Raw genomic sequence first — 19,061 nt, forward strand, 5'->3', positions numbered from 1 at the left:
TTGGCCCCCTCTCCCAGGAAGACTGACAGGAACACGACTTAAAGCACACTTGCTCATTAAAGTTTGTAGCAAGAAAAACAAAACAGTACAACTGAGTTTTTTTATTAGATTCAATTCCCAGTGTACAAACATCCCAATTCAGCTTAAACAAAATAGCCCACACACATTCCATTTCTAAGGAAACTGCTTTCCTCCCTTTCTTTCCCTTCCCTCTACCCTCTCGCCCGCATCTTTCTTCCTCCCCACCCCCAACCTCCCAATCTTATTATCTTTCCAAAGAAAATCTTATCTACAACCACCCTTTAACAAGGAGTCTTGTAAAGGAAGCAAACTCTCCACAAAGAAAAGCAAAGCCCTCAGTGAAGCATATCGGGTGGTGGGGACTTCAAAGCAAAGTTCAAGCGTCTGCAGGCAAGAAGAGTGGGTATCAGATCTGCTCATTTTCACAGACAGTGAAATGACGATGATCCCTTCTGCGCAATCGGACCCCGGAAAGCAGCCTCCCTTTAAGGCCAGAAGAGCCCGGACACTTTGAAAGTGCCCTTCCTGCCCAGACGCGGGAGAAGTAAAGAGTGTGAAGGCGGAGCCACAGGACTAGCGACACCCTCTAAAGGTCCAGTCCTTGCCCGCCTTCCTACCACCTTAGGGATTTGGCACGGAGAGCGAGATCCCCTTCTCAATGAAAGAGATGTCCCTTTAAGGTTTGCTTTGCAGCCTGTGGACTTTAGCCTAAACACCGACCCGCGAAGCTGGCTTTATTTGTCCATGTCTCGGACAGAGCCTGGGAGGCTGCCAGTGAGATTTCAGAGACCAAGAGCACGAAGGGGCGGGCGATGTGGCAATCCGTCTGGATGGGAAAAACGTGGAGCTGACCTACAGACATTCGACGAAAACACAGGAAATCATTCCTCTGCCGCGCTTGGACGCTGCAGCCGCCTGGGGCCACCGAGTGAGACCAGAGAAGACCGTCGAAGTGGCCAGAAGAGCGCGGTGCCCGAGTCCAGTCCTGCCAGGTCTTGCCCTCTGAACCAGCTCATCCCGGAGCACTGTGAGCACTGTAGCCACTCCAGCCATGGCCCTCCTGCGCCATAACAGCCGAGGGATCCCTGTCGCCTGCTGCTGGTTCCTCACCGGTGAGCAACTCTGCTTTCCTCTGAGCATCTCCTGCGCGCGGGTCCTGGGGCTTGGAGCCAGGAGGGAGGTCCACAGGGCTGTGGGCCAGAGAGCAGGAGGGAGCGCCTGTCTACTTTCAGGCACTCCAGGTAACCTGGCCAGGTTAGCATATAGGAGTTTCTGCATTTTGGTTCAGATAAAAATTAGTTCGGGTGTAACTTCAGGCCCTTTCATGACTAATGGTAAGGCAGTGCTTTAAATTTTAAGTAGAATTGCCTTTTCAAATTAAAGTTGTTTTACAATCTTCATTGTATTTTAGGATTTTGTTGAATGGTTTTGGGGGGATGACTAGAAGGTGCCTGATTTTTATGCAAAATTCCTATCTTCAGGTTGTTCAGCAATGAACAGTATTTCATTTTCTTGCTGTGTAGTATTTAGGATTTTTCTGCTACAAAACAAAAAAAACAAGAGAGTATTCAAGGCAAAACTGTTTCCTGTCCCTAAATGAAGTTTTCATGTCAGCACCGGAGAGGAGGAACATTTTGAAACTGAGGAGTAATGAACATTTATTTTGTAAATATCACAGCACAACCTATTTTTAAGATGCAAAATATAGTATTATTACATAATATGAATTTTAAGGAGGGGATTTAAAATAACACTAGAATGCAAAGTTATATCCAATTTAGGTTGATCACAGCATTTTCTAAGGAATTTCAAATGATTAAACCATGGACAAGACTTTTAAACCAGTTTCTGGTTGAGAAGGGAAAGTTGAAATGGTGTCAGGAGGAAGGCAGATAGGTGGAAGCGTATTGGTATAAGCTTTAGGGAAGAAAAATCACCAAATAATGGCTTAATGAATGGTTGGCTTTAGCATATCACTGGCATTCACTGGTTCTGTGTTTTTGTAGCTAGCATACTTGTTAGTACTGGTAATTCAGCACTTAACATTAAAAAGAGGGACAAGTTAGACAGTTAAGCCCTGTCTCAGATGGCCAGGCATAGCTAATGTTTTGTGAAGATCATTTAGAAATGTATTATTAGCAAGCAGAACTTTTTCTATAGTGAGGTGGTGTAGAGAGTTAATACTGAGTTACTGGCTTTTCATCCAAATATTCTCCACTAATCAGGAAATGCTCCTAATCCAAACAGTGGTAGCTTCTGAACAGCATTACAGCTGGGAAGGGAGATGATTTACCAGCTACCGCCACCACCCTCTACACATATTTGACATAGGATTCTTCGTCATCCCCATTTTTGAAGATTGTTTCCATTTTGTTGTTGTTGTTGTTGTTGAAAATCTGAAGCTTACTATTCAAGTTGTTTTTCATTTTACCAAATAAGTAATTACTAGTACAGAAAGGATCCAATCAAGTTTGCATCTCCTCTAAAAAGAAAGAATGGAACTTTTAAAAAGGGGGAAAGGTTAACGATTTACAGTGTCATATATATGTTGGTATAATATGTCTTGATGAATCCTTGGAAGGGACTTAACAGAAATAATGCAAGATATTTCTGAATTATAATAATTAGCTCTTCTATGTATAAATATTTAAATTAGAATTTCAATAGCTATTGATTCAGCAGACACTTCATATATACTGTGTTTATGACCATTTCATAACATTAAGGATCAGAGGTTTGAATTGTTCCTTTCTTTTGCTGGCCTCTCCACTAGTCATCATATTCTAATAACAGCTCTTCCTTATCAATTGTTCATACTTGGAAACTTCCCATCAATTCAGAGTATACACTTAATCTGCAGTTGTACTGCCACACCCACCCATGTACACTACTGTAAAGCTTATCTTTCTTGTTTGCTTTTTGAAACCAAACTCTAATCCACCCTCCTAATATATTGTTTTCTTTATATCTGAGTTTTTAGTCAGAAATCTATGGTGGTTCCTGGTTACCATAGATAAAATCCAAAATTCTCAACTGCCCAAATCCAGCATCCTATCTCCTACTGCCCCCATATCAGTTTCCTCTTGGTATTGTAACAAGGTGTCAGATTTTCCAATCTAAAACACTTACTATAATTCTATAGATCTTAAGTCTTGCTGGGTTAAAATCAAGAAGTTACCAGGGTACTGCTTCTAGAGGTTCTAGGAGAAGCTAGGGGAGAATCAGTTCCCTTGCTTCTTTCAGATTCTGGAGTCCACCTGCTTCCCTTGACTCTTGGTCCCTTTGTTGTTCTTTAAAGCCAATAAGGTAACATCTCCAAACCTTTCCCTCTGACTCTGTTTTATTGTCACTTTTCTTTCTCTGATGATGACACTGTTGCCTCCCTAGAGATCCCTGTATGCACACTGAGCATACCAGAATAATCCCCCATCTCAAAATCCTTAATCACATCTTCCAAAGCCCTTTTGCCATTCATAAGTTTCTGGAATTAGGGCACAGTCATTTCTAGAAGACCAGTATTATTCCGCCTACCATGACTCTTAAATAAAAAGTGCCCATCATATCTAGTCACAATTCTTTACTTTCTCCATAATCCTCCTGTTTATTTGCCACTATAGATATGCTCTTCTAGTTTTAAGCATGTAATAAAGAACTCCACCCTTCCTTCCCACTAGTCCCTGCCATCTAAACAAACTCCAGAGTTCAAAGCTGAGCTCACATCACAAGTACAAACTGCCACCATCCCAATAAACTTCCCAGTGCATTTAGAATTTCTTGAATTAGCTTCTTTCAATATTTAATTATTTGTCAAGTTCAAAATTCTCACTTATGCCCAATATAGTCTTTATTGTTATTTTATACAGTCAAAGTCTCAGCATCAACTAATAGCACATACAGAGAATTTAACTGAAGAAATTTTCATAGAGACAGTTTAGTGAGACTGTAAAGGAACAACAACCAAAAAATGATGATGGAACAACAGTGTGGAGAAAGCACCTAAAGGAACAGTGGGAAGAAAAACCATGACCATTCCTAGACCCAAGGAGCTTGACTCTGAACTCTTAGCTATAGGAGGGTCACTGGACCAAAACAATGGCAACAGGTAGAAGAGTGCAGCTAATGCCAAAATTGAAGCCCAGCAAGAAAGTGGATAGGGGAAATAAATACTTCCCTTCCCCACTACCCTGTAACATCTTGCCCAGTCCTTCCACTGGCCATATCCAAGTGGTTGGATTCAGCTTTCCAGAGGACAAGATCAAGACAGAAATATAACAGAGAGTACCTAGTACAGTTTAATGCTAAGCTGTATATGTGCAAGGCCCAGTGCCAACAACTTCACTTGTATTATTTCATTTTAATCTAAAAAAAAAGTGCAAAGATTTGGGACTATTATCCTTATTGGAGAGATGAGGATATCAAAGTACTGAGATTAATTTTATTGGTCCAAAGTTGAGCAAAAGTAAATGACAAATTTAACTCAATTCAGATCCCTGACCGCAAATTCATTCATATGCTATACAGCCTGCTTAATGTAAGTCTATTCCCCTCTTGATTATCCTCTGTGAAATCCAAATATAATCATCTAAAAAAACTTTAATAAGGTTCTAGTTAATAATAATAATCCAAGTGTTATTTTCATGATTTTTTTTGGTGTACAGTGAAATTAGATGATGATCCACCCTACACTAAGTATAACACAAATAATGTTTATTAACATAAATAGAGTTATGTATGTCTCTGCACTCTATAAACATTTAGGGTCTTTTTCTGAGACCTTTTGCACAGGCAAGATTCCATGTTTGAAATGAACTCCAGTGAGGAGATGGCTGAATATGGAGAGGAAATCACTTATCCAAACCAAAGAAATTATCTCCAGGGTCAGACAATGTGATGTTAGGAATTAGGAGTCACCAAAGATGCTGAAAACTTCCTTGGTCATTATGTCTGTAAAGGCAGCAATGAATTTGCAGGATTTTTGTTTGTTGTTTAGTAAATAAGCAATGAGAGTAATAAATCTGTTACACTAGTTTACCTATGTTTCTTCTGTGTTTCATGATTCAAGATTCTAATGCATGATCTGTGGGGACACAGTTCCAGATCAAAGTTGACTTTTGGCTGGGAGTTGGGGGGTTACTGGGACTTGAACCCAGGGGCCCTATAACAAACACTGAGCTACATATCCAGTCCTTTATTTTTAAATTTTTTTGAGAGAGTCTTGCTAAGTTGCTGCAAACTTGAATTCATCCTGCCTCACCCTCCCAAACTGCTGGAATTACAGGCATATGCCATCTTGCCCAACTTGATCCTACTTCTTTAGACAGATGATCCTCTGCCTTTGTTCCTCCACATCTTGATAAATTTTTATGTCCCTTAAAATAACTGCAGTAGAATAGCTCATGTTAAAAACAGAAAATTATGAGACCAATACCATTATTACCTGTACTGTTATTTTGTTGTTTAAAACACAAAATGGTGTACTTGAATTTTCATTAAGCTAATTGTATTCACTCTCCAAGCAAGTACAGTAAAGTATCAAGAGTTGAAAATTAGATGAATATATTCCTTTTCTCAAGATTTTTAAACTTCGTTCAGCTCCTCTGTTATCTATCTCCCTGAAATTTCCTCCAAGCCATTGCATAAGTAGTTATTCCAACTGTTGCTGATCCTTAATTCTCGACATAAATGTCATTCCTAAGAAACTTCCTGGAGTATAATGAAACCCTTTCCCCAGGGACAGGTGTGCCCATACTTCCTTTGCTTTTATAATATACCACAATATTTAAATATCTAATTGTCAGTTTTCCAAGCCTGCTTTATGCTCTGTTGAGAGCAGGGTCTTTGCTTATTACCCTTAGAATCTAGGAATCACAAGTTCCTTTTATTGAATGAATTATGAAATAACAAACTTATGAAGTACTTAAGGAATTAGATTGCCCCCTTTAATTATATCCTCACCCATGTTTATATTTACTTGAATTGGAAATACCATCAATTGAAAAATGCACCAATATTTTATGCACCACTAAGATAAGCACTATCAATCCAATATATAATTAATAGATTGCCAGATGCATCCTAGTTTCAGAGATATTGAAATGTGGGGAAAATACACATCTGAAAATTACAATCCATAATATAAAGTATATCTACATGGAAATTTCTTCTTACACTTGAAAACTACACCTTAAGATTTCAAAGAGGCTAATATATGACACCCTTTCCGTGAACACTGTTTCTGTCCTTTTAGTTCTCTTCCAGGGTCAAGTTTGTATCTGACTCAGGGAATAATAATAATACCAGCAGCCTCACAAGTTCCCATAAACAAAGCTTCCTCTGAATATCTACTTTTAGAAGGGAGCTTTAGGAGAAAGATGACAATAAGAAGTAAAGAATGTTCCAGCTGTACAGAATCAATGACTCTAGCTTTAGAAAATTAACTTTATCTTTTGTCATGGTGCTTCACTAGGGTTTGCAATTGTGTAAGGGCCTAATTTTAATCTAATCTTTTCTGACTTAAAAGGGTAATTAAAAAGTTAACCAAATTTTAAAGGGAAATTCAAATGCACACAATGATTGGTGTTAAGAATTCACTGTAAGTCCCAAAACTATAATACTGTTTTACCCGAACAGCAGATCTCTGTAAATAAACAAGAGAAAAATCTGAAATAACAAAAAATCATTATAATTAAAATATCAATAAGAGTGAAGACATATGCTTTTGCATATGAAATATATGAGTTGCTTAAATGAATGCAAATTTTAAAATCACATTAGAATATCAAATGGTTATAGTAGCTTACATATTTTATTATAAATCATGTACTGTTACTACAGGTTAAATGTACTTTCAAAATTTCATCAACTAGACTTTTAATTTGCCGTATACTAAAGTCTGACAATATGTGGATATTAATCAGTCTTTAAAACTGTTTGTATTATGTTTCATTTTAATAGTTTTTGCAAAATGATAGTATAATGCATAGGAATACATATAAATAGACACACACACTTTTTTCATTGTATTTTTATTTGATAGTTTTGTATTGTTTTGTTACAATTGCAAGTAAGCATTTTCAATCAATTTAGATAGTAAATGAATACAAGTTCCTTTTTTAAAAAAAAGGTAATAGTAAATAAGTACAAGTTCCTTAAAAAAAAAAAGGGAAACTTTCCCTTTTCCCTCTTCCCTTTTGCCTAAATTAGCTGAATAATCCTCACGTACACCTTTCTAGTTTTGCTTGAGGAAGTCACATGGGAGACTTTGTAATATCTGAGGTTTGTACATTTTCTCTAAAGAAACAATTCCATTTAACACTAGATATTCATAATCTGAGTTTTGACTACTTATAAATTCTGTAAAGATAACTTTCCAAATCATGTATATCAAAACTAATTACCATTATAAATTATTTTAAAATATATCAAGACTTTTTCCTTAAGATGCATATAAATCACCATTTTCTTATGCAAGCATAGATATCTCAAAAACTAGGTTTACAGAAACTTACCTTATGCATAATCTTCTTTTAAAATTCTTAGTAACATTATAAAACAGAATATACTTTCTTAATTTTAAGATCAAGTGATAGACAATTTAAAAGTTCTGAATTGAAGGAAAACTAGTAACCACTCATTCTTTCATATAATGTATACGATTATCATTGTGTTAGGTTCTAGGAACACAAAGACAAATAAAAGGAAGTTTCTGCCCTTAAGAGACTCAGTCTGGAAGAAGCAATATGGGAGGGGCTCCCAAGGTGCTTTATGAAGAGAAATGAAGAGTTCAGGTTTGTGTTGCAGGAAAGTAAGCCTGGCCAAAAACAAACAAACAAACAAACAAACAAACAAACAAAAAACAGAACAAAAGCAAACAAGATGGAGACAAAAAAAATTTATACAGTACCTACTATGACATTGTGCTGAGCACAAGGTGTTCAAACAAGATTTCAGTTCTCCAGGAGCCCATAATTCCTGCCATTCTCATAAAAAAAACATTTCTGACATATTATTATAATAGGAAGGACTGTATTCCAATTCACCAATTAGGTGCATGAACAATTTCACACAGAAGGGTGAACCTAAGGTTTAGAAAGGAGGTGCTAAAATAAAGAAATGCACACAAAAGATTATCCATTAGGAAATTACCAAATCACTTATGCTTCCAAGGCTGAATAACTATGATCATGTTAAAGTGAATCCTCACCCCTGGCTTGTCAGATTTCTAACTTTAATCTAGGTATTCTTAGAGATTTATCATAGTACCTTACCTGTTTATAGAGCTCTTCAATTTACAAAGTATTGAAATATCATTAAAACCACATACTAATCGTCAAATGGGAGAAGCAGAACAAATTACCTCATTTACAATATAGAGAAAAGTTTGGGTTTATGGAGGTATGAAATTTAACTCAGGTCTGCAGATTGTTGGTATACATAGTTTAACTTGAATCAGTCTTTTATCACTAAAATGGACCTTATAAAGATTCAAAGTTAAAAGATAGCATGAAAATTGAAAAAAACATGTTAGGTGAGATTATAGGTAGTATTTAATTTTTTTACATGTTGCAGCATAATTTTTACAGTTACAATGATTTTAATTATTGAATCCAATTCCCTCAATTCCCAAGTAAAGGAAATTGAGTTTTAGAGGCTGAGTACTGCCAAAAGTTACAATAAAAACAACTGAAGGGTAAGAACCACAATTATCTTGACTTCTACCCCACTTCTCCTCCAGTGTCTCAAAAACAAAAACAAAACAAACTTTTGGAGATACCCACTCTGACTTTTTTTGTCTTCTGGAATGATTAATATAAACAAGTCATTATAGGAAAAACAAATATAATTAAAGTTACTGATATAAAGGTTTTATTCTCAAAAAGGCAATAAAACTATAATTTTAAGCAACAGAGCTTGTCTTTTATCATAATTTTGCTTATTTTGTAAAAAAAATGAAAATAAATGAATTTTTAACCATAGGAGTTTTAAAATTACCATTATTAAGTGAACTAAAGTAGATAACAATATGAGGTGTTTGAAAATAATGTTAATATAGTTGCCACACTTTACATTCTATCCACCTAGCTTATTATGCAGGTATGAGTACCTACTACATGCAGAGAACTTTTCAGGGAATAGTGGAGTAATACAATGATGAAACCATCCAGAACCCAATAAGAAAGACAAGATATGCGTTCAAAAAGCTATGATGCACAGTTTCAAGCTGATTTTAACTGACCTTATAGATACATAGGATTTATGGAAACAGGAAAGACAAGAAGTTCTATTTATGCAGAACAGATGAATGAGTTAGCAAAGTACAAAGTTCCTAGGATGTATAGGGAACAAAGTTACTGTCAAGGTGTGCTCTTAAGAGCCCCCTAAGGGTATAAATGGGAAATAAAGCTTTTTGAGGCCAGAGTATTGATGCTTGAAACTTCAAGAATTTGGGATTTAATTAGGAACTAGAATCCAAAATATCTCAAAATAAAAGTGTAACAATGACCAGTCTAGTTATATTAAGCCATACACAAAACTTTAGAGAGAACATCTGTTCATTCAACAATAAGCTCAAGTTACTTTTTAAAAAAAGAAAAAGTTCTAAGCTGTTGCAGATATCCCAGATCAAATAGCAATTCCATGAAAAATGCTGTGTATTCAATCACTGTGGCATATTGATATTTAAAAAGATAGTCCAAAATCTTATATCTTTAAAAAAAGCCATGAAATTAAGATTTCATGTGTTTTATATAGGTTTTAAATGCAGAAAGTTGTACACTTTTATAGAATATAAAATATAATATCCTATAAAATACAATATATTTGTTAAAGATTATCATGATGATGTAAGCTAGGCAAAGGAAAACCATGTGGAAAAGAAAAATATGATTTTAAGAAGTAATAAAAGCAGAGGAAGATCTAGAGCCTTTCAAAATTTCTAGGCAGACTCCCACACTATGGGCCTTTATATAGAGAGTCCAGCAGGCCAGAATTTGAATACTAGTTATGTGATCTTTAACACATGTCTCAACTTCCCCATGATTTATTTTCTTCTATAAATTTAAAAGGACAAATATTTACCTTACAGGCAAGGCTTAGAAAGAGCATAGGAAAGCACTTGGTGAATATTCAGTGACAGCTCTTCAATAAAAACCTATTCTGTACCGACCATTGTGATTCTGTGGTTTTTAATCCTTGGCAAATTAAAGTGCTAGATGAAGTATATGCCCATTGGTGATCAAGGAGCATTTCAAAGCCCACAGCTCAAATTTATCCTCCCCACATAAACATATTCCCATAAGCACATATGTATACTTTCACTTTAAGGAATTAGGAATTCTAAGTTAATGAGATCCTTTTAAATGGTAAAATGTCCTTTGGAAAGGCAATCCACCTTCATGCTTTGGTGTGACCAGTTCCTTATTTAGTGAAAAATTACTGGGTTCTCTTGGAACTGGAGGAAGAAGGCAACGTGCATTAGGAACTTTAGAATGATAGGAAGAAAAGATAGGGTGAAGGGAAAATACAGTTGGGAAGAAACCACCAAACAAATAATGGTTCTACCTTGTATGAGAGTCTTGGTAAGGGACCCTTTTCTCCCCTGAATGTCTCTGAGGAAGATAAATGACACTTGAGTTAAAATTATCAATGTTTGTACCAAAACCAGATTCTTCCTTTTTATCTCTGTCTCACCAACAGTGAGCTCCACCTTAAAATACATAACACAAAAGGAAAGATCCTGAGAAAATGTGTGGAGCACTTTTCTGCTCTCCATCTTAATTCTCAAGAAAACTGTGGTGAATTTTTTCCTACTTGTTGGTCTTCTTCAGAGTCAATCCCGCTCCCACTCTCCAACTTTAAAGTGGCAGTCTTAATGATTTTCTTAACATCGATTCTGTAGCTATTCATTCTGTGTCAGTCATAAGCAGTAGATCAGTTTATCTCCAAATCCCATATCCTCTGCCTTTAGCCTAGCTTTGGCAGTGAAGCTGGCGTGCTAAACTACTGCTACCATCCCCCACCCTAAACATTTCAGACTGCTGACTGCCAACTTTGGATTCTGGGATTCCCAGGACGTCAGGTCAAGCCACTGAGAAGTCCTCCCAGGGGTAAATTCCACACATAGTTTCTTCTCGCTCTCTCTGGGATCAGTGCTTTAACATCTGGGTTAATTAGATCGTGCAGACTCGGGTAACTAAGCGCAGAAAACAGCTGGGCACGTTGCTCAAAACCCAGACGCAATCGTTTAGAAATCGCTTCTGGAAATACCGGCTCTAATAGGCGTGTCACGTCTGAATGCGGACAAGGATTGAGCAAAACCGAGCATAATTTGGAACTTTGGGGGCTAAGTCCGCAACTTTTGAGACCTCCTTTTACTGTCAGATCTAAGTTTTGAAACTGGATGTCCGCCAAGTGAGGACCGCTGAGAGTCACAAACGCGCCCAGCTAAAAATATATATTTGCACTCACGTATTCAATTCTTCACAACAGGAATGAAAGGGAAAACTTAGCATGTCCAAGTTCAGCGTTAAAACAAAAGTACCGCCACCAAAGATTCCGTGCCCCTTCTGAAGAAAGTTAATGCCAAGGAGCACCAACCGCTCACTACGCCTGCGCAGGCCAACCGCGGCCCCGCCTCTCCGTTGAGGACGTAAAACGTGCGCTGGGCGGTGGGAGGCGGGACGCGGACTGCGCATGCGCCCTCGTTGCGTCAGCCACTTGCTGGGAGCTGACGGCTGCAGCCTCGAGAGGTTCGTGTTCTCTGCTGTGTCTCCTGGGCTCGTTCGTCGGGCCGCGCGGGGAGACTAAAACCGGAAGGGCTAGAGTAAGTGCCCCCTCGGCTGCATGAGTCAGAGCTACAGTATTTCCTTCCCTCCGGGCAAGTGACCATAGAAACTGGACCCCGCCCCCTTCCCGGCCTAGACTCCCTTCCCCCTACCCCTTGCCCCTTTCCCTTTGGGGACCCCCCCAGTTCTTCTTGTTCTGTTACTGAGCCTCAACTAAGGTCATGAAGCTGGTGAGGAAGGATATTGAGAAGGACAATGCGGGTCAGGTGACCCTGGTCCCCGAGGAGCCTGAGGACATGTGGCACACTTACAATCTAGTGCAGGTGGGCGACAGCCTTCGCGCCTCCACCATCCGTAAGGTACAGACCGAGTCCTCCACAGGCAGCGTAGGAAGCAACCGGGTCCGTACAACTCTCACTCTCTGCGTGGAGGCCATTGACTTTGACTCTCAAGCTTGCCAGCTGCGGGTCAAAGGGACCAATATCCAAGAGAATGAGTATGTCAAGATGGGGGCTTACCACACCATCGAGCTGGAGCCCAACCGCCAGTTCACCCTGGCCAAGAAACAGTGGGATAGTGTGGTTCTGGAGCGCATTGAACAGGCCTGTGACCCGGCCTGGAGTGCTGATGTGGCAGCGGTGGTCATGCAGGAAGGTCTCGCCCATATCTGCTTAGTCACTCCCAGCATGACCCTCACTCGGGCCAAGGTGGAGGTGAACATCCCTAGGAAAAGGAAAGGCAACTGCTCCCAGCATGACCGGGCCTTGGAGCGGTTCTATGAACAGGTGGTTCAGGCCATCCAGCGCCACATAAACTTCGATGTTGTAAAGTGTGTCCTGGTGGCCAGCCCAGGATTTGTGCGGGAACAGTTCTGCGACTACATGTTTCAGCAAGCAGTGAAGACTGACAACAAAGTTCTCCTAGAAAACCGGTCCAAATTCCTTCAGGTAAAATGTTTTTACTCAGAGATAGTTAAGAATGGGCAGAGGGATTGGTATAAACTGCTCCTAAAGTTTTAAAACTGGGAAAAGTGAAAGAGGAGAAACTCAACTTAGCTGGGATTGTAAATGAAGTAATGAAAAGAGAACTGCTCAATATCTAGCATATTTAAATAATAAACTTTGCTGAAGTCCACACACACACACACACATATGTATCCTTGTTAATTCTTTAGACTTTAGGTAAACATGGAGTGCTTAGTGGATGCTTTCAGAGATTCTTTTGTCTTTTATAATTGTGATTCTAGGTACATGCCTCCTCTGGACACAAGTACTCCCTGAAAGAGGCCCTTTGTGACCCTACTGTAGCTAGCCGCCTTTCAGACACTAAAGCTGCTGGGGAAGTTAAAGCCTTGGATGACTTCTATAAAATGTTACAACATGAACCTGACCGAGCCTTCTATGGACTCAAGCAGGTGGAGAAGGCTAACGAAGCCATGGCTGTTGACACATTGCTCATCAGCGATGAGCTCTTCAGACACCAGGATGTAGCTACACGTAGCCGGTATGTAAGGCTGGTGGACAGTGTAAAAGAAAATGCGGGCACTGTTAGGATATTCTCTAGTCTTCATGTATCTGGGGAACAGCTCAGCCAATTGACTGGAGTAGCCGCCATTCTTCGCTTTCCTGTTCCTGAACTTTCTGACCAAGAGGATGATTCCAGTTCTGAAGAAGATTAATGATTGAAATTTATAGTTGAGACAACCTTTTGTCTCACTTCATTAATATATATATTTTTTTCAGCATCCTTTGAGAGAAAGCTGCAAGATGGGCACTTTTGGGTTCATACTGGAATTTCTCATGTATTTGATCACACTAGATATTTTATAGTTCTCAGAACATGTATTCAAACTAAACAATAAACTTTAATGAAATAAATTCCATGTTTTATATTTATTAATTAGGATAATTTTACTTGTACTTGGAAAAAAATTTTTATATCTAATAGGAATACTTATTTTGGGCATAGATCATAAAATATCATATTGCATACTTTGAGTTAGTTTTCCTTATAAAAAAAGCTATATTCTCTCATTATCCTGAGTTTTTATTATTCATTTTAATTTTGCCTGGTATTTTTGCATTGCATTTAATGATTCCTTTTTTACCCACCTCCCGCACATACTCCATTTTTTTAGACTTACATGCATTTCCTCTTTTAATTGATAACCAATTAGTAAACTTTGAAGACAAGTTTAACATGCTATTTTTCTTCAGAGATTTGTTAAATTAATCATGTTAGAAAAAACTCTTGTGCTTTTTCATTGTTAGACTACATCATACTTGCTTTAGAGGAATACTTAATCAGTCATTTTCAGATCATGGAGTTAATAGTTAATCTCTTTGGAGACTCAATTTTTTTAAATAAGACTAAGATAAGTGCCTTGGTTGCTAACTAGTGACAAACCTGAAAGTAGTCTCCAATTTAGATTTCAGGTGTTCACATTGAAACACTGCCACACTACTTTTTATTTGTTTATTTACTATTTTTAGCTTATCAAAGTTACACTTAATTCTGTCTTTAATTTGTGGAATTAGTCTGTTTTCATAATCTTACTGGACTATTTTAGGTCTTAAAAAGCATATTCAGAAAGTTTGATTAAGTCATATCATTAGTGCGTAGTGGTTATACTCCAGTATTCCGTACTGTAATTAGGGGATTTCTGCAAGTACTTCAGAAGTTAAGATATCCTTTTTATTAAGTGGTTTGCTGCTGTTGTTGTTGCTATTTTGTTTTCAGTGCTAGGAATCAAACCCAGGTATACTCTACTACTAAGCTACATCCTAATTTTTATTTTGAGACAAAGTCTCACTAATTTTGTCCAGAGTGGACTTTTAACTTGTGATTTTCCTACCTGAGCTTCCCAAGTAGATGGGAATACAGGTGTGCCACTGCACCTAGCATTTATTAAGTATTATTGATATGCATTTCTAAGAGTTATAGAGGGAGCTTTAGGAATAGAATTACATCTTGATCTTTATAAACCTCAACTTAGAAAAATAATTAGGAAAGGTCTTACAGTGATTTGTAACTCTTGAATCAATGATTCCTACCTCAAGAAGTGATACTAAGTAAACTTTTGCTTGTCTTTTCTGTGTCTGTGGTCCTTTCTCATCGCATAACAGGTTTGGGGATTATTTTTGATAAAACTTCCTTACTGGTGTGAACCTTTTCATGTAATATTTGTTGGGAACTGACATTTCCATATATTTTAAAATCAGATGTTTGTATTTATATATATCTACCTCCTAATCTAAAAAGAATTCATTGCCAATATTTCATTATAATTCTATAAATATTTAGTTTTAATGTATAAAGGTGTTTTATTAAATAAGGAATATAGAAAGGAAACCACTAAGATCATTAAAATGAGAATCTGATTGATAATGAATCATAATCAGTAAATTCAAAAATTTGGAAGCAGCTTACTATGAAAATCTATGCAGTACTGAGATGAAATCTAATAAATCTAGGCAATACATTTTAGGCCATATGTTCTCAAATGTTAGCTACAATTTGAGAGCTCTTAAAATTGTCCTTGCCCAGCTGCGCATGGTGGTGTACACCTGTAATCCCAGAGGCTCTGGAAGCTGAGGTAGAAAGAAGGTTTGCAAGTTCAAAGCCAGCCTCAGTAACTTAGTGAAATCCTAAGTAATTTAGCGAGACCCTGTCTTTAACTAAAATATTTTTTTAAAAAAGGCTGGGGATGTTGTTCAGTGGTTAAGCAATCCTGGGTTTAATCCTGGATACCAAGAAAATGAAAATAAAAGGATTGGGGAAGTGGCTCCGTGGTTAATCGTCCTTGGTACCAAAAAACAAAACAAACAACAAATTAAACCACCTCCATGCCCAGACTTCACCCCAGTCTAATTAAGTAACTTTTCACCCCCTAGAATGCTGAGGTTTATATTTTAGTTTGCTTTACAGTTACTCAGATGATTCCTCTAGGCATCAAAAGTGTGAACCACTGAAAGGCTGGGATTGTGGCTCAGTAGTAGAGAACTTGTCTAGCATATGTCAAGCACTGAGTTCAATCCTCAGCACCACATGAAAGAAAGAAATAAAGGCATCATGTCCATCTATAACTAAAACACACACACACACGCACACATGCACGCACACACACACACGCCACTGATTCAAAACTTAGTATTTAAAAATGAAGTCCATGGACAAACAGCATCTATGAGAATTAAACTAGAATCCAGAATTCTAGTCTAGACGTCCAACTTAGAATATACTTGTACCAACATCTCCAGGTGATTGCTGTACATAATAAATATACATAATAAATATAGAGACAATACTTTAGTATCCAGCGGTAGGAAATCTCTGGCTGAGGTCACCAGCCATAGAAAAAAAACAAATTTCAGTTTTAAGGTCTTTCAAAACAGATAGCTATCCATACTCAAGGATCCAACCCCTAAATATAAGCATATTGTTATGTATATGAAGTATTGATTTAAAACTTAAATTTGTGTGTGTGTTGGGAGTGTTAATCAGAGATTCAACCCAAGGGTGCTCTACCACTAAGCTACAATCACAGACCTTTTTTTTTGGAAAAAGAATCTTTCTGAGTTGCACAGGCTAGTCTCAATTTTGTGATCCTCCTGCCTCAGCCTCCTGAGTTGCTAGGATTACCATCATGAGCCACCATGTCTGGCTAATTCCTATTTTCAGAAGGTCACACTTTATATTATTACCAAGAGTATAATTCTTAATGAGTGATGGGGGAAATATCAACATAATGATAAAAGCAAATGGCATTAAAAATTCTAGTAATTTGACTTTACAAAAAATCAAAATGAACCATCAGTCAGTATAATCCCAACTTCTGTTCATTAATATTGAGGAATATTCAATAAAGTGTTCAATAACAACCTTTTCTAAAGTTGTACTGTAAATTTCTATCTGGTTTTAGTGTGCATAAAGATTTGCTACCCTCACCCAGACTCAATAAATTAGAAAATGCAGATCTTTTTTGCTTTATTTTGAATATAACATCAAATTATATTTTGCTATTCCTGGTTCCCCATTTATATGTTAAGTACCTTGCTAATTTTATGACTGGGTTTTACTTTCATTATCCCTTTATAAGCAACTTGGATCTTTTTCCTGTCATATGTGGTTGAATAGCTTTATAAAGCTGATTTTGCTTTTTTGTCTTACTTTCAGTCACTAAATTTAGTTTCCTTTTTTTTGTCCTCGTACCATTTCTCAACTTTAAATTATCCTTAATAGAAGTGACTCATAATTACTGCAATTCATATATTTTGGAATTAAAAGTTTCTATTGCAAAAAACAAGTATACAGATAAAATGGTATGTGCACAGATCCTCCATAATAGAAGCCCTTAGTTGGAGAAGGGTAACGGTGGCTTTAAATCATATGGATTTCCTCACAGATATGACTGTTTATTCTTAGTATCAGAATATATTAGATCTCAAGTTGAAGGAGAGTTTCTAAGGGTTTGAGGAGAGGATATTTTTTGTCTTATAGGATGTCCATATTTATTTACATCAGTCATTAAGAGTGATACGTTTAATTCTATTCACTTTTTTTAGCTTCTGCTTTGAACCATTCACTAGGCTGCACTTGAAAAAGAGAAACATTAATCAAATCAGTCACAAGTAATTTGTAAAAAGTGTATAAAAGAGCAATGTTGAGAGGGTGGTCATTTTTAGGAGGAATTTTATAGAGAACCAATAAGCTTACCTACAATGGTGAGAGGAAACTTGGGGAAGTCATGTGAGAAGACTGGGAGAACAGTTGTCATACAATAAGGAGTTTGAGTTTGACCATGCTGAGAAACAACTGTTATGTTTAAGCAAGAGAATGTTATGATAAACTTCATTTCAAAAGTATCACTGTTTTTCAACATCAAGAATTGACTGGAGGAAGTGATACTGGAGTCAGGAAGATTGTTTAAAAGACTATACATTTAAAAATTTGAGAGAAAGTCAGAGATTTAGAGACCTTATAGTCTATTTTGATTTGGGGGATGTATTTAATTCCAAAATATCTGAAACTGAGACATGGGACAATATCTTCCAGGCAGCAAATAGAAGAGAAAAATGTCTTGGCAATAACAGTGCCTGGTTATGCCCAATATTAATACCATTGCCCCAACTCTGAGCATGGAATAAACTATTATAATAAAAGTAAATATGTGTTTAAGTACAAGTTCCTGTGGGAGGACTTTAAAATGCATGTTGAATCTTCCAAGAACCTCATGAGGAAGATATTATTATTATTACTATTTTCAGATGAGAAAACTAAAATTAAAATAGATAGAATAATTTGTTCAAAGTCATTGCTAGTGAGTGTAATGAAGTTCCCTAACAATCTACTCCCTTAAAAAATCTAAGAATGCCATTCCTTTTCTCAGTTTTCAGTTTGGAATAGGTCAAATGTGTGCCTAGAAAATTATTGATAAATTATTTGATAACAAGAAATTTTGTATAATTAGCCAAGGTTTAATTAATTATTTTGTGTGTTTTACTTATCTCATTGTCATTTAGTTGTCTTTTGTGCAAAATCAGGAACTCTATCTTGACACTCTGTCTAGAACATACTGAGTATTAGAAAGTATTGGTAAAATGTATATTAAAGCAAGCACCTCAGGCTGGGGATATGGCTCAGTTTGTAGAGTGCTTACCTCACATGCATAAGGCCTGCTTTTATCCAACATCTACTTATTGTTATTTTGAATCTAGTTTTAGCAAGCTTAATTTTTAACAATTTTTAAACCTACAATATTAAGTCATACAACAAACATTTATTAACTAAGCACCTTAAGTGGCTTCAACTGTGATATCCTGGGGTATACAAAGATAAATTTGGAAACTTTTTCCTTCCTATAGTCAGCAAATTTGATATTTGGGAGAGATTATCACATATAGCCAAGCTAAAAGGAAAGTTATAGCTGTCAGAAATGACATCTGCAGTTCAGGTGAATCCTGAATCATCATTAAAAGAACAAAGCTTAGGGCTTAGAAAGTTTTTCTGGGACCTGTAGACATGACTGTGATATAGTAACTGGTATTCATAATGAGGAAAAAATGAATTAGAGTCAGCATATTCTGTTAAAGAAATTAAGGAAATGTAATGTCTTTCAAAATGATTTTGACTCCAAATTACTGTTACTTGTGGTTATGGAGATTGAACCCAGGGCCTCACACTTGTTAGACAAGCACTTCTCTACCTCTTACTATATCATAGCCCTCTGTCTAAAATTATTAAAAAGATAATGGTACT

At 37.0% G+C, this 19,061-nt stretch overlaps 2 protein-coding genes across 4 annotated transcripts in view; both read left to right on the top strand.

The window, feature by feature from the left end:
• The first annotated feature begins 213 nt into the window (after positions 1-213).
• Positions 214-19,061, top strand: part of Itga1 (integrin subunit alpha 1) — a 152,959-nt gene continuing 134,111 nt past the window's right edge. Inside the window, exon 1 of the mRNA XM_026385972.2 lies at positions 214-1,133. Within this exon, the coding sequence (XP_026241757.1) occupies positions 1,073-1,133 (61 nt within the window). The 5' untranslated portion in view covers positions 214-1,072. The remainder of the gene's footprint in view (positions 1,134-19,061) is intronic.
• Pelo (pelota mRNA surveillance and ribosome rescue factor) lies at positions 1,072-13,675 on the top strand. 3 transcript variants are annotated; one of them, XM_026385975.2, is made up of 3 exons: positions 1,072-1,133; positions 11,509-12,751; positions 13,051-13,675. In XM_026385975.2, exons 2-3 carry the CDS (start codon positions 12,026-12,028, stop codon positions 13,480-13,482), a joined length of 1,158 nt encoding a protein of 385 aa, XP_026241760.1. In that variant the 5' UTR covers positions 1,072-1,133; positions 11,509-12,025; the 3' UTR covers positions 13,483-13,675. The 3 variants fall into 3 exon arrangements, with proteins under 3 accessions (XP_026241760.1, XP_077656364.1, XP_026241759.1); XM_077800238.1 differs by having other exon boundaries at positions 1,119-1,133; positions 11,054-12,751; XM_026385974.2 differs by lacking the exon at positions 1,072-1,133 and having other exon boundaries at positions 9,807-12,751.

The sequence above is a fragment of the Urocitellus parryii genome, chromosome 1 (assembly GCF_045843805.1).
Source record: "Urocitellus parryii isolate mUroPar1 chromosome 1, mUroPar1.hap1, whole genome shotgun sequence".
Taxonomy (NCBI): Eukaryota; Metazoa; Chordata; class Mammalia; order Rodentia; family Sciuridae; genus Urocitellus; species Urocitellus parryii.

Excerpts from the sequence above, each read along its gene's own strand:
- Pelo (XM_026385975.2), top strand. The coding sequence starts at position 12,026 with ATGAAGCTGGTGAGGAAGGATATTGAGAAGGACAATGCGGGTCAGGTG. Across the intron at positions 12,752-13,050 it reads ACCGGTCCAAATTCCTTCAG|GTACATGCCTCCTCTGGACA; the intron begins GTAAAATGTTTT and ends TTGTGATTCTAG.